The sequence below is a fragment of the Rhinichthys klamathensis genome, unplaced genomic scaffold (genome assembly GCF_029890125.1).
Source record: "Rhinichthys klamathensis goyatoka isolate OS25496 unplaced genomic scaffold, OSU_Roscu_1.1 h1tg000554l_1, whole genome shotgun sequence".
Classification (NCBI taxonomy): domain Eukaryota; kingdom Metazoa; phylum Chordata; class Actinopteri; order Cypriniformes; family Leuciscidae; genus Rhinichthys; species Rhinichthys klamathensis.
The window spans coordinates 3,727,509-3,742,896 of NW_026607023.1; the positions used below are offsets into that span (position 1 = coordinate 3,727,509).

Consider the following 15,388-nt stretch of genomic DNA (forward strand, 5'->3'; position numbering starts at 1 on the left):
CGGTTACTTTGTGATATGAAACAGTCCCAGCTTTTTTCAATAAACCTACACCAACACAGGAGAATACATCAATATGTTTCTAAATATGTGAACTGTTCATCACGATTTCAAAATAAAAGTTTAAACCCTGGCTCTGAGTTTGCATGTTTTGATGTCCACATGTTCTTGTTCAAGAAATTACAGTGGCTGTAGCATTTTCCAAATATAAGTGGACATTTAAATTAAATGTTGTTTGGCCAATATTAAACAAGGATTTGCTCATTCTGTAAAGTAACAACAACAATCAGGCCATTGGCGCTCTCTGCAGGCTTTTGTTATAATACATAATTGTATATGTTGAATACGAGTTGCATAAGTTGAATATGATTACATTATGTATTTTAACTGTGTTGTTCAATAAAACCAAATGATTACTTGCTTTTGATCCTTTATTTAAACCAATTATTATTGCCTCATTGTTATTATACATGTACTTTAAGTGATTTTAAAGGCTATTGTTCACTTAGGTCTACTTTTATATCCACAAAGAATATCCGATTACTTGATGAATCGTCAAAATAATTGACTGATTACACCTTTTTGTGAAATAACAATTTTTCCAGTCATATATATCGTCATTGAAGATTTATTTTAAAAAGTCGTAAAATATTGTCTCGTTCCCGTAAACCAGGGGTGGGGAACGTTGATCCTGGAGGGCCACTGTCCTGCAGAGTTTAGCTCCAACCCTGAAAAAAACATTCAGCTGCCTGTAACTTTAGTAATCCTGAAGACCTTGATTAGTTTCAGGTGTGTTTGATTAGGGTTGGAGCTAAACTCTGCAGGACAGTGGCCCTCCAGGATCAACGTTCCCCACCCCTGCCGTAAACCATATCGTGTATCATCTTGTACGCCAAGTATATCGTCACCCTTTAGATACTAGTGCTGTCAAAACGGCTGAAAAACAAAATTCAAATCTTCTACTCAAATAATATTCTAATTATTTGAATGGCTATTTGAAAACATAAAAAAACAGTTTGGCTTCCTTATATTTGAACAATATTATTTATCCAGCATATTTTTATTTAACCCTCTGGGGTCGGCAGTCTCGGCGGCGATACCAGCTCACTTTTTTCCTTATCAGTGCAAAAGAGACTCAAATTACTCTGTTGATTTTGATCTTACATATAAGTGTTGTACATCATTCGATCCTGTTAAGTTTGTATTTTTTTTGTGGAACCTCATAATAAAAACAAAGTGTTGTGCTTTTCGCCTAATAAAGAAAAATAAACATGATGCGCGTTCTGCGTTCTCTCTGTCAGGGAAGTCCATTCTGAAATGCGTCCGAAAAATTAACTGTAACTCTGCAAATACTCAGTCAAACAGGTATACAGGCACACAGGCATGAAGCCTGAATTATCTTCTTTTAAATGAAGTAATTTATATAAAAAACAAATTTTCTCATTTTAGGTAATCTGTACGAAAAGAGAGAGATGATAGTCGTTCTCGTCTCTCTCAGGTCATTAAAGTTAATTTGACCACGGCCACGGAGCGCGCGCTCTATTCAAACACAAATGCTCTGAGGCGATCCACGCCCACATCAGCTGGATAACCCACCAGAAGAGACTCATATTTACGACGCTGTGAGGAATAATACTATCTTAATAATAATCCTGGAAAAAATTACCTCAGAAGTGCAGGTAGTTTCATTTGGAGGAGCAACGGATCCAGCTGAGGAATAGGTATATTCTTTATTTTCAAGTGCTTTGTTCTAATCGCGATATAAAATAGTGTCTGTAAACAAAAAGACTGTTTAAATATGAATCGCATTTTTGTGTGTGAATGAATGAACAGCTTTTACCTAACTATATCCCAATACTGAGATGAGTAAAAATTGACTGAAATATGTTGAAATAAAATATTTTTGTATAAGCAACGTATTAAACTGCAAATTAACATTTATATGTCCTAATCATAAAAACGATATGTTACATATGAAAGACAAGATGTCGTTTTTACTGTAAAATACTGCCACATCAAATAAGTTTGTTTGCTAAGAAGTTATTATAGTGTTTGTTCGATTGTAGGCTATATTCAAACTAATTAATCCGCAACTGTGAAATATGTATGATAAAATGTATACTTTAATATATACAAAGAAAGATTACATTTTAAATATAGTTCATTTTAATTGTTGTTGTAATTGTAACCTTTTTATTAAAATAGCAAAAATATATGTAGGCTACATATAAATAAATCTTAGGTAAATCTTAAAAGCTCAATATAAGCCTCCTCTTTAAATTATTGGTATTGTGTTTTATTAGTGACACATTTGGGATATATTCCCAAACTTTCTGTAAAAACAGTATGAGAATTAACTGCACAATTACTAGAAATGTTTACATTTGATATTATACAATTTGCAAGCACAATTTGAAAAATAAATAAATAATTGGAACTGTGAACCAATTTTGTATTATATAGGCCTATATATATATATATATATATATATATATATATATATATATATATATATATATATATATATATATATATATTGTCATTGCATTCTTGTGGCTCAGTGACACACCTGAATGAAAGGGTCATTAGTATGCAGCCCCATTATGCGATCATTATGCGGGCCCATTGTCTTCTCAGGTGTGAATCACAGCAGGTCACACCCCTGCGCATATTGCCTTTCCAAACAAAAAGTGTCATTTTTAAATTTAAACCAATCTATTGTTTTATGTGAATGATAAGGCAGGATGATTTTCAGATCATTTTGAAGAAAAAACTCTAGGCGACAACATCCATTAGTCAAAAGTCTTGTGGACACATATTTAGTATGTCTTTTGTGGCCTTATTTCAGAAACTTTAAGTTTTAGTTTTTTCAATAACCACACATAAACAATATTCTCTCAAAAATACAAACATGTACATACATGTTGATAACATATTATGGTAGCCCTGTTTGTGCTAAATAGAGTGTAATTACACCTTTGCCAGTAATTTTTTTATAAGCAACTGAAAAAAGCACAAATGTCAGAGTATGTCAAAACATCTCAAGGACCCCAAAAACACCTTGGACCCCAGAGGGTTAACCATTGTAACTGTTTTTTCCTCCAAATTGTGAAACCGAAAATTTAAATAAAATATATCTTTTATTTTCTGTCGAGAGCCAAACCTTGGATACTGGTGGATACTGTTGCTTTTGGTTTGTGTATTTTAATTGACAGACAATCTACAAAATATGTTGTCTCCCAAAAACTTGAGTCTTTTTTGTCATGTCTGTATGTGTATTTCCCTCATCTAAAATATAAAACATGTTTATAGACTGATATTTTTCTGATGTTCTACATCAGAGTTGTTGTTTAGGAATATATAAACAGATGGTTCAATATATTGGTAAAGAATATTCTATGAGAATTAAAATTTCAAGTTGACTGCTGTCACATCCATAACACTTGAATTTGCTTTAATGCTTCGGTAAATCAAACCGACAACTTTACTTTGTTCCCCACAGTAGCACGAAAATTACCTGTTATTTAAACTGTGATTAAATTGTAGCAGAAAGCAAGCAAATAAAGCGTCTAGGTTACGACTGTAACCTCTTTCCCTGAGAACAGGGAACGAGATATTGCGTCGATGACGTTATGGGGAACGTATTCCACGTGAACCGTTGTCTGAAAAGCTATCCAATCACGACAATCGAAATTGAGCGGCGACAGCCTATGATGTCACCTAGAGAACGCCATCCAGAAACTGTTCAGCAGGCATCCCCGAGGCATGGCTAGTGACGCAGTGTCTCGTTCCCTGTTCTCAGGGAACAGAGGTTACAGTCGTAACCTAGACGTTCCCTTTGGAAAAGGAACTCGTACTGCATCGATGACGCTATGGGGAACGATGTACAATCCCACCATGCTGAGGGGAGTGAATGCCAATTATAGCTCGTGACAGAAACGTCAGAACTGGCAGTTTCACCCTGAAATGCCAAAAAAAACACTCCCCCTTCGGGTCACATACAGGCTGTCAGTGACGTTATTCCCCATGGTCCCGCTATAAGCTTCAAAGAGGCCTCCTAACAAGGAAAAGTGAGCCTACAACGTGATGATCTTAGTTATTGCTAAAATCCACCTGATGGTGGAGCCACCTTCAAGGAGGCCTGTGAAGGCCTGCTACTTGATAGTGATACTTGTTAGCAGAACTAGCCTCAGATATCATAGGTGTTCTCACAGAAATACTGTGTGCCTGGTTTTCCTATTTTTACATTGCCAATAGAAAGTACACTCAGCCAGAGCGCTATCGACCCTTTAAAAAAGGGAGTACAATCTTACGCTACCTGACTATCGAGGAGGCCTATAGAAAGGCCTACAACTTAAATTATCAAAAGCGTCAGCCCATGGCATGCTTAGGCTCTAAGGGAGTGTGTACTCAAACCCGTGGGAGGAAGCCATCTCACGCCGAACAGAATCTGTTTGAAGCTCCCGTTCTTGGTGGCCTTACTAGAGATTTCTCTATGAGATGAAGCCAACCTGTACACCACTGGGTGACCAAGATTGGCACCACCTACTACATAAACCTGACGACTAACACAAGAGGAGGCCTATGACAAGGTATGTAAGCCTACCTATAAAAAAGGGAACTTCAGGGCCCAAATTCCTATTTTACTTCCTATCAAACATACTCCTTAATACTTTCTAAACAGGGAACAGAGGTCTAAAGTTTAACAACCTTATAATAAAGACCTACCAAGATCATCCTGCTAATAGAGCGGCGGCTTAAACTTTATTCTCAGAATGAAGGCCTACCACCCAAAAGCTAGTAAGGGCACGCTCACTACCAAGCCCGACTCCAGATCTTCAGAAGGATTCCGTTTTAATGGGAAAATGTCATAATCGGTCCAGGCCTCAGACGTGATGTAAGAAGCGCCCGGGGTAAAGAAAATTGGGGGAGAGGAAGAGGAGAGAAGAGGGTGGTAGTTATTCACCCTCAGAGGAAAGGGGGGCATCGACACATACCCATGTTCACACATCCCCTCAACATCAGCATAGTTTGCTCGCTGTTGGTGATGGATGCGTGCAAAATATGGGTTCTTCCATGCCTTCTTGATCTCGGTATACAGATCAGGAAGGAATGGAAGGCTCACGGGAGCTGGGGAATAATGGCCAGAAAGGAACCGTTCATCCAGCCTGCTGCAAACTGCTCGTTCCTTCACGCGCTCCCACCGCAGATGAAGCCTCGCAGAAGCGCACTCCATAACACCCAACAGCTCATCATACGCGGAGCAGGGAGGCTGTGAGGGTTCAGGTAGTAGCTCTTCTTCACCCTCAATCAGCCATCTCCTGCTCTCTTCGGCTAGGTGCCAGCAAGGCACTTGCTGCTGGATCAGAGGATGTAAGAGAGAACACATCCTCTTCCAGCAACTCACCCTCGCGAGCTTCTGACGGTCACCAGACGGAGCTCGCCGATGAGTTTGAGAGGTGCTTCTCTCTCTCAAACTCATTAGCGAGCTCCATCTGGGAACCCCATGATCCGAGTCTCCACTGTGCCTCAGCACGAGCGGGACCCGAACCACTGGGCCAAGAGGCCTGTCCCTCTTCACTCGAGAAGAGGGCTAGACGAGAGCGGAGTTTTCTTAGCAGAAATCTCACATTCTGCACAATCAGGTCTCTCAAGAGCTGATCGTGCGTGCTCTTCGCCCAACAGTAAACACACAAGTTGTGCGTCTCATCTGGTGTCAGATACCTGAGACACGGATCCACACACTTCTTGAAACGCTTATCACTTGCCATAATTGTTTCTTACCTTTTTCGGGTGATAGCAAATCAGACAAAACAGTCCCTGAAGACGAAAAGAGGATGACATGTTCTCTAGGCGCCCGTTTTATACTTCCGGGTCGCACTAGTAGTGACGTCATAGGCTCGCCGGTCAATTTCAATTGCTGTGATTGGATAGCTTTTCAGACACCAGTTCACGTGGAGGGCATTCCCCATAGCGTCATCAACGCAATGAGAGTTCCCTTTCGAAAGGGGACTCCATTTGAATTTACAGGAGCTGTCAAGTTTATCAGTGAATGATTCCGCACCATCACCGAAACTCCTGTTATAATCGACACTGTCCACACTGCACAATGAATATCTTATTTAAATAGTGTTTACACTTTGTTAGTTATTATGAAAGTATTTGTGAGAGTGCAGAAGTCAAGTTGGCTACAATGCTCAGCAGTGCAATAGGATTAGATCTAAACATACTGCTATAGCCAACATTTTTCATGTTTAGTGGCAGTTGTAATAGTAAAACCATAATAAAAGTTTTCCAAAAGAGTTAGGCAATATTTATAAGCAAAGACATTATTATCATAGCCCAATTATAGCAGCGGGCATTCACATTTAAGTCTTCAAGGAGACGCGCTTCTTTAACCCCTTAACCAGCAAGGACACAAGCTGAAAATGACATACCCAAAATGAAATGGCTGCATTTCATGAGCCCTTCAGTCTACAGGCATAATCCTGGTCTCATTTGAAACCAGACACTTGACAATTTAAGAGAACCTCAAATTGAATGAAAAGTGACTACCATTTTTTTTGTATGATATACTTTAAAGAGATAGTTCAGGCAAAAAATCTAAATTCTTTCATTAATTACTCACCCTCAAGTCGTTCATCTTCGGAACACAAATGAAGATCTTATGAAATCTGAGAGCTTTCTATCCCTCCATAGACAGCTACGCAACTGACACTTTGACACTAAAAGTTCATTAAGTAAAACTAAATCCACATTGCTTTTATATGATGAACAGATTGAATTTAGGCTTTTATTCACATATAAACATTGATCAGCTAACATAAACAGAAGCTCAACAAAAGCTGCTTGACGCGAAAAAAACAAACCTCTTTCGGAAGCTCAAACGTGCTGCGTAACATGATAATGAACATCATTGGTTCTCGTATAAGAGAACATGCTTGAGCTTCTGTTTACCACAACTGATGTGTGAGTTGATGAATGTTAATAAGTGAATAAAAGCCTAAATTCAATCTTTTCAATCAATTCAAACTAATCTTCATACTTCATAATGCACGTATACAGTGCAACAGCAAAAAATAAATGTTACAATTGTTTAGAGCTTATATATAATTAACTAGTCAAGGTGCGATACCAAACAGGACCACATGGAGATGCCAAAAGATGGTTTAAAAGAAAAAGATCCGTTCAGAATTACTAAACAAGAAAATACAATTGAAAAATAAAAACCTTCTAAATCTGCTGCCTATGAGATCCTGTGAAAAATGTCCTTAAGAGACTCTAGTACCGTTGGACACAAGAACTAAAAGATTCACTAATATTGCCTTATAGTATTGGATAGTGATCAAAAATTGTTTAGAAAAGGTAATTCTCTCACCTGGTCAATTTAATAGTCTTCCTGAAGTCATTTGTGATGGGAGCTTTGTAACCTCCCTTTCGAAGTAAGGAATCTATGGTCTGAATGTGGTCCCATCCTATGGAGAGAGAACAAATTCAATCCTGTTTTTTTCATACTGCTTGAGTGTTACCTTTTGGCCTATTCTTCATCTTGTGTCTGCTGTTATATTGTAACTGAATGCAGATAAAACTCAGGCAAGTGTACTTTTTTCTCACCTTGCTCCTTCGCAACCTCTGGCAGGTAGGTGGCGGTGCGCTTTGATCCTTTTTCATTAAAAAATTCTATCCTAATGCCGTGAACACCCACCTGAGAAATAAAGACATTTTGAAAAATCTCTTTTTGGTTTGATCTCCATGTAACTGTTAAATACTGCCACTTTGGTTCTGACAATGACATAAAAATTGTAAGTTAGCTTTTGGAGAGGGGATCAATTTAATCAATAAGGATACGCAGTTTCAGAAATAATTATAGGACAACGATGAGTCATCAATGATGTAAGAAAATGTTGAAGTTGACACAAAGACAATTTTAAACCCAGATGATGAAAATAGCAAAAGAAAGCTTAAAATGAACTAGTTTTCTCCTACAATTAAAAGGATGGTAACATTGTCTTCTATGGTGTGCAACACGCATGACTCTCAGAAAATGTAGTTTAGTGTTTCGTGACCATTAATGTTAATCAAACAACAAACGAAAACAAATAATAACTGTTGAAGCTTTAATAAGAATCGAAGCAAGTTTAATTCATACAATGAAGACTATGCTGTGTTTTATTCTATATTTGATTATTGAATTTCTGTAGTACTGGCTCCCCGACTGAGCCTGGTTTCTCCCAAGGTTTTTTTTTTCTCCATTCTGTCACCTGATGGAGTTTTGGTTCCTTGCCACTGTCACCTTTGGCTTTTGGCTGGCTTAGTTGGGGACACTTAATATTCAACAATATTATTGATCTGCCTGCATTGACACCATTATATGAAAACTGAACTGAGCTGGACAATGACATCACTGTTTTCTCCAGAGCAGCTGTATAGATAAAGTAACTATATTAATAACTTTTTTACAACAGAAATTAACTATCACTGAACTTACTTAAGCTGGACTATGACGCTATTTTCTTCTAGATCTGCTGTACAGCAAAAACAAACTTTGTTGCATTATTTTCCTGTTATCACTGTAAAGCTGCTTTGAAATTATCAGTATTGTAAAAAGCGCTATATAAATAAAGGTGACTTGACTAGTAAACTCAAACACTGTTTATGTATTTTTCTATTGTATTTGTCCTATTTTTGTTTTTATTGTATTACTGTCTGAGGACTTTTCTTACATTAGTTAGCCTAGTGTTCGGCTATGGTATCTAAATCTATATATGTATATTTATAATCTATATTTATAGCTATCTAAAAATAAATAACACATAAGGTTTTGGTCATATCATCCACTTACAACCATTTCAATAAATCATGATTACAATATTGACCAAAATAATTGTGATTATGATTTAACACGACATATACTTATTCAGTTGATGCCGTTTACAGTAAGGCCCTGTTCACACAGGATGCCTTCTTTTTCATTCATGTACCATCTTACGTTTCGGTGTGAATGGGCCATTAAGCCTCTCGCTCATCAAATAAATGGTCAAATTGGACTTTAGCTTTTCTACTCATCCGCTCAGACGAAGAAAACAGAGGAGCGGTGGAGGTCATTTTTGATGACTGACATCAGAGTTTATTTTATTTGTTTATTACTTTGCAGCTCTAATTTGCATGCACAAAAATGACTGGTTAATGCCCAAATTCTGTTTGCATTTAGATCTAAAGAAACTAAGACTTGCACTACATATTAATGTAATTTTTACTAGATATACTGAAGATTCTTAATCTTGACATTTATTACGCTTAGCATTTGACAAAAACACAGGAGCATGATGAACAGCACACTGAAGGTCATGAGACACATACAAATGTAGATCATCCTCACTTAAAAAAATCTGTTTCTTCAATGGCTGGACTTTAAAACCGTCTTTGTCTAACCCCAAACCATTTTTATGTGGACATGTGAAACAAATGAATGTTCAGTAATATTGGATATGCAAAATAAGACATTTACATGACCTAAAATTTGTATAATAAAAATATATACCTGCTGTCTTATTCATATATATAGCAACTGGAATATTGTATTAAATTGATCATGCCAATCAGGCAATTATTGTACATGACCAGGGGTTAAAGTGGGCCGGAACTGCGATCCGGCATCTCAGATAAATAAATAAAAAAATAGATTCATTAATCACAACGAATTTCGCTGGTCCCGAGCTGGGCCGGCCGACCGACCGACCAACCTCCCTTCCTCCCCGCTGAACGCGAGCGATTACAAATGCGTGAAATGCTAGGTAAAGTTAGTTTTAGGTTCGATATTTCGCCTGACATTTGTTGTCCCTAGCCACTGTTCTATAGGGTCTTACAAAGATATAAATAGCAGGATTAGTTTTAACATTAAGTAACCATTGTATATCGACATGAAATATTCGTTCAAAATCACATACGTGCATTAATGCTGCATTTTTATACCTGAGAATGCTTTGACGCGTTTGCACAGCGCATGATGAGGGAACGTCTGCCAATTCTACCAACTGCGTTACACGTAGCCTATAATTTGTATTATTTAAAATTACTTTTCAAATTCCAAAGCTTGTAGAAGGTTCCTATTGGCAATACTGACCTGGTAGCCGAGTAAATTAACTTGTTTAAGAAAATGATTCATAAAATATAAATATCAGTTAAGCCTATGTTTACTTTCTTCACTGACACAGATGAAAATGAAAAGATTAATCAAAGTTCAGCTTTAGGAGGGGAAGAAATAGGCCAGGATAAGGAGACTGAGAGAAAAAGAAAGATGTAGATGAGGAGAGAGAAGGTATTGACAAAATAATCTAATGCCCAATGATGGTTTTAAAGCTATTTATTATCCATTTTTTGGGCCTTCAAAAGTCTTAAATTGCACATTTGTAGGTCAGAGAAATCAAAATTTTCTCGGGGGAGCATGCCACCGAACCCCCCTAAATACCTCACATTTTAATGCACATTTCTGTGGGTGGGGCTGTGGATGATAATTATACCAAAAAGTATTGCTATACCACGATACTCAATATGTTGTCCCACGGTTCCCCCACCTGCCAAATCCCACTTTAACCACTGTACATGACGCTTACATATTCGCAATGTGAACATTTCATAATAATTACAGGATATTATTTTGCATGTAAATGCAGCCAATGTACATCTATGGGACTTTTGGTCCGTTTCATCACTTAGGAAAAAAACCCAGCAAGTGTTCATTCAAATCCCTAACCCTAGGTATGAGCAATAGTGATTCTTGCATTACCAAACACCACTGATGAGAGATTTCTAAAGCAGCTGCTACACTTTACTTCTAGTGGAATATTTTGCCTCTGGGTGTGTGATGTGTAAACACAGTCTAGCTCCGAACTGGGATACTGTTGACAAAAGGTACAAATGCATATGGAATGACAGCAGAACTACATAACACAAAGACTTCGGTTTTAATTTCCAGGATCTGAACAAAAGAATTTTGTGTGAACAGAAGGGAAAAGAATGCGAAAATGATGTGGCAAGAGGATAGTGACTGGTACCGGCATGACACACATTCAATCAAACTGTCATGCTATTTTAGTTTTTTTAAAGAAAGGCAGTGTGAGCGGAGAAACAGAAAACAAACCCATTATTATTAAAAGTGGTGATTATAGGTTTATTTTACTTTAATATTTTATACAGGATTGAAGTTGTTACTATTCGGACAAGATATGTTTTCTAAACGTCTGAGTGACAATTATAAACATAATTATAAAGTTTTTTTCTCATACTGATTTCGATCTCAGTATTTATCACTAAGGTGGGATTGTCTATTGTCTGGATGCAGCTGTTAAACACCTGCAAGCCAAGTTTAGAGGAGTCTTGGTCAGATTATTACAGTGAGGAAAAACAAAAATTAACAGTTTTTTCCATAAAACTCACAATGTGGCTGGTTTTTTTATTATTATTTTTATATATCCCCCAACACTGCTAACATTACAGAAAAGACACATGCACAATACACTACAATGTCGTCAGGTCTTACCCAGGACTTTTCATCTAGGGTCACGCATTGTTTGCATGGCCCGAATCATTAAGATTCCACAGCATGCCAGGCTAAGTCGGTGGCATACTGGTTCATTCTAAAGTGAATTCTGTGCCAATTCTGCACAGCCCAGATTCGCTCTCGGATCATGCAATTTGCAAGCTGCACTTCAACAAGCTGCAGCGGCTGGACCATTTGTCAAAACTGGAGGCTGAGGGCCGATGGCTTTTTGTGTGTATGTAAGCATATCTTGAAAGTGTCTCATCTCTGAAGGTGTTGTGAGCTCCACACTGAGCTGCAGTGCACTCTCAGTGGAATACTAGCTTGAAAAGACTAATCAAAGGTGGACTTTATACCAGTCTTTACTAAGGATATCAAACGGTTCTTTAAGTCAACACTAAAATAAAAGACTAACACCATGTCCTAACCAGACGCGATAAGATTCCAGCGACAAACAATTTGTCTGTCCACACCAGATGCGACGAGACAGACGCGACAAAATCAATAAAAACCCACAGCCAATCAGAACAGCGTGTGGGCGGGCTCTTGCGGCAAGTGCACGGCACCAGAGATTAATCTTGATGGCACTCAAGGAAATGGATAAGTACATATTCCAATTCACAAATATTACCCCATTTAAACAGTATTAAAAATACATAGTTACTAAAATACTGAGTTACTAAAAGAATCTTTGTCATAGAATACACTTGTTTGTTCAGTTTGAAGATTCTTGTTTCCATTTGTTTAATTTCAAGATCTGAGGTCAATCATCCATTGTTGCTTTTAGTACGGCAACAAAGCTGGGGGCACTAAATGAACATGGAAAAAATACCTTTTGTTGCGTCGTGGCGTCGAGCGATTTATTCGTGAAAACGTTTGTACACAGATTTCACGCACAAATTTGTGTGTACACATGCTTAGTGAATAAGACCCGATGTCATTGTTTCCACAAAAGTATGTTTTTTCCACACGTGGGGCTGTTTTCAGGGTTTGCATAAAGTCTGGGGATAATTATATTTAATTTTTGCAGCTTTCCATCAAGTTCACCGTTTGTATTCCCTGTGCGGATAATCTATTTTATTACTATTATTAGTATTATTATTATTATTAGTAGTAGTAGTAGTAGTATGAATGAGGAGCACTGCTGTAAAAATCTGCCTCTGTGCCATGTCATTAAATTGATACACATTAAATGTAGGGTTGACTTATATGACAATATAATCGTATATTCCTTCGCGCTCATACAGACGCGGCGAGTATAAACCAGGCTTCACACATTCCACGTAAATAGAATTGATGAGCTATATCGAAATGCAGGGCTCAAAATTAGTGGCTTTTGCACCAGATGAACGTTTTCATAGTTCCTCATAAAACAGCAAAACAACGATAGATGAAGCTAATTTTTTCATTTGCATTGTTCTTGCATTCATGTAAAAAGTCTAGCGAGTAAAATAAAATAAAAATTACTAGCCAATGGCGACTCGAGTTTCAGTGTTCATTGAATAAGTAAAGTAAATACTCAAATAAAAGAACACAATACAATAGAGTAGTCAGTGTAGAGGTGATGTCAGAACCCAGAAGACTAATTCGCCAGTGTTTCCTTCAAAATTTCCTATGGAGTTTTTCCAATTTATGAGTAAAATAAAACTAGTGGTAAACATAACTTGACGATACTGTTATGTTTTGTTCTACAACATAAACTGCACATATCCATTAAAATAATCTCAAAAAATTATTTTGAAGCAGTTATATTTATTTTTGCAAACATACGTTTATAATAAGTAACTAGATAGGACAGTATTAGATGTGTGTACAGTTTTAGCTGTAGAAACGATTTTTTTGAAACGATGTGGAATGAGGCAATACCCTTTATATCGATACAGTAGTTTGATTCGAGCACATCTGAAAAATAGCGGAGGACGCAGTGTGAGCTCCTCCAGTAAAAGTACATAGTACAATTTGTCCTAAACATGTTATATTAAGGGCTTCAAAATAACTGGTAAGATATAGTTAAGTTTAAAGCAGCTTGCCCTGTCAGATGCTGACTGACAGATAAATACTTGCGCTGTTTAATGCGTTTGAGATGGGGTGCTTTCCTCAGTACTTAACTTACATTTCACAGGTATATTCTCCATCTGTAAATGTTAGAAAGTCAAACAAATATGTCCATTTTAATGTCAGGAGAGGACGAGCTTCTGCAAAATGAATCTCCGCTAACATACAAGCTTCCGTGAATGAGCGCGCCAAACAGACGGAGTACAATAGTAGGTAGCACAATAATTCTGACCAAAATATACATATTGCTCAAATATTTGTTGTGTGGAATTTTAAACCTACAAGTATATTTTTATGAAAGTGACCATTATAATGGGGTAATCAAATGCAGGCTAATATAATTAGTTTGTGCTTTTGTTTTTATTTTCATTTTTAGTTTAGCCTTTAGTCAATTTAAAAACAAAAGCATTATTTTTTGTTTTTAGATTGTAATGTTACAATGTAATGTGATTTTAACCACCTTTTTGCACATAATATATTGCATAGCCTACATTACATTCACTATATTTGTTTCCATATCCTTCAATATCAACATTGTTTGTAGGATATCATTGGGTAGGATGTGAATTTTTTTTTTTTTTTTTTAAATAAATACAGATTTTCTTTATCCAAATAGAAAAAACTTTGAAAGTACCGAGATATATATTGTAGCTATATCACCATTTAACCAAAAAATACCGAGATTTTTGGCCATATTGCCCAGCCCTAGTAGAATGTCAAAGTATTGTCAAGTTATGAATACCACAGGCTTGATTTTACTGATAAATCTAAAAAATAAAAACATTATAAAAAGTAAAAACCCATAGGAAAATCTCGATGGAACCACTGGCGAATTAGTCTTGCGGGCTCTGATGTCATCCCTGCACCACTCTATAACCATATACAGTATATAGACAATTTATTTTAATATAATTTATTACCCTTTAAACCATTTGTAATACAATCACACTGGTTAAACTGAGAAGTTTTTACGTTATTAAATAGTAGCTTCATTTTAAAAGGGTTAAGTTTCACTGTCAAAGTAAAGTATAATTGTCGGTTATTGGTATTAGCCAGAACTAGCTGAGAATTATCAGTCACTGGTATTAGGCCTGAAATTTAATTTATATTTAAAATGTGTGCAGCAAAAAACCTTAAGTGAACAAAGTTTGTGTTTGTTTAGTTAATTTGGTGGATAAATGATCACAGCACGCATGCATTAATAACTGGTAGTAATTGCTTCTGTGCTCTTACCTCCCAGTCTAAATAATCCCCAACATCCTCAAAGTTGGTGAGCAGAGACACTGAGCAGAAGAGGCGCTGCAGCTCGTCCCTCGTCATGGGGGGAAAGCGACTGTCTTTAAGGGCACTGTGAAGGGGACATGAAGATGAGATTTAAGACAAAGCATGCCAGAATGACAGAATGACAACCCCAATAGTATCATTTACATTAAGGTAACATTTTATTTCATTTTTATTTATTTGTTTGCTTTATGCCAGGGATGCCCAATCCTGTTCCTGGAGATCTACCTACCTAGAGTTCAGATTCAACACACCTGACTGGAATTATCAAGTGCTCCAGAAGATCTTAATTAGCTGGTTCAGCTGTGTTTGATCAGGGTTGGAGCTGAACTTTGCAGGAAGATAGATCTCCAGGAACAGGATCGGGAACCCGTTTTATGCCATGTCAGCATCTAAAGGTGGTCGCACACCAGACGAGAAGCGCAGAGTCGCGTCTAGTATCGCACACCAGACACTCACATTCTGTTGTGAGTTAAGATTATGGTTAATGGTTAAGATTATGTATGTACTGTACGT

At 37.1% G+C, this 15,388-nt stretch overlaps 1 protein-coding gene across 1 annotated transcript in view; it reads right to left on the minus strand.

Moving 5' to 3' along the window:
* ammecr1 (AMMECR nuclear protein 1) overlaps positions 1-15,388 on the minus strand; it is a 65,493-nt gene that overhangs the window by 1,488 nt on the left and 48,617 nt on the right. Inside the window, exons 3-5 of the mRNA XM_056239108.1 lie at positions 14,825-14,939; positions 7,612-7,702; positions 7,376-7,472 (exon numbers count right to left, since the gene is read on the minus strand). Coding sequence (XP_056095083.1) covers positions 7,376-7,472; positions 7,612-7,702; positions 14,825-14,939 — 303 coding nt within the window. The remainder of the gene's footprint in view (positions 1-7,375; positions 7,473-7,611; positions 7,703-14,824; positions 14,940-15,388) is intronic.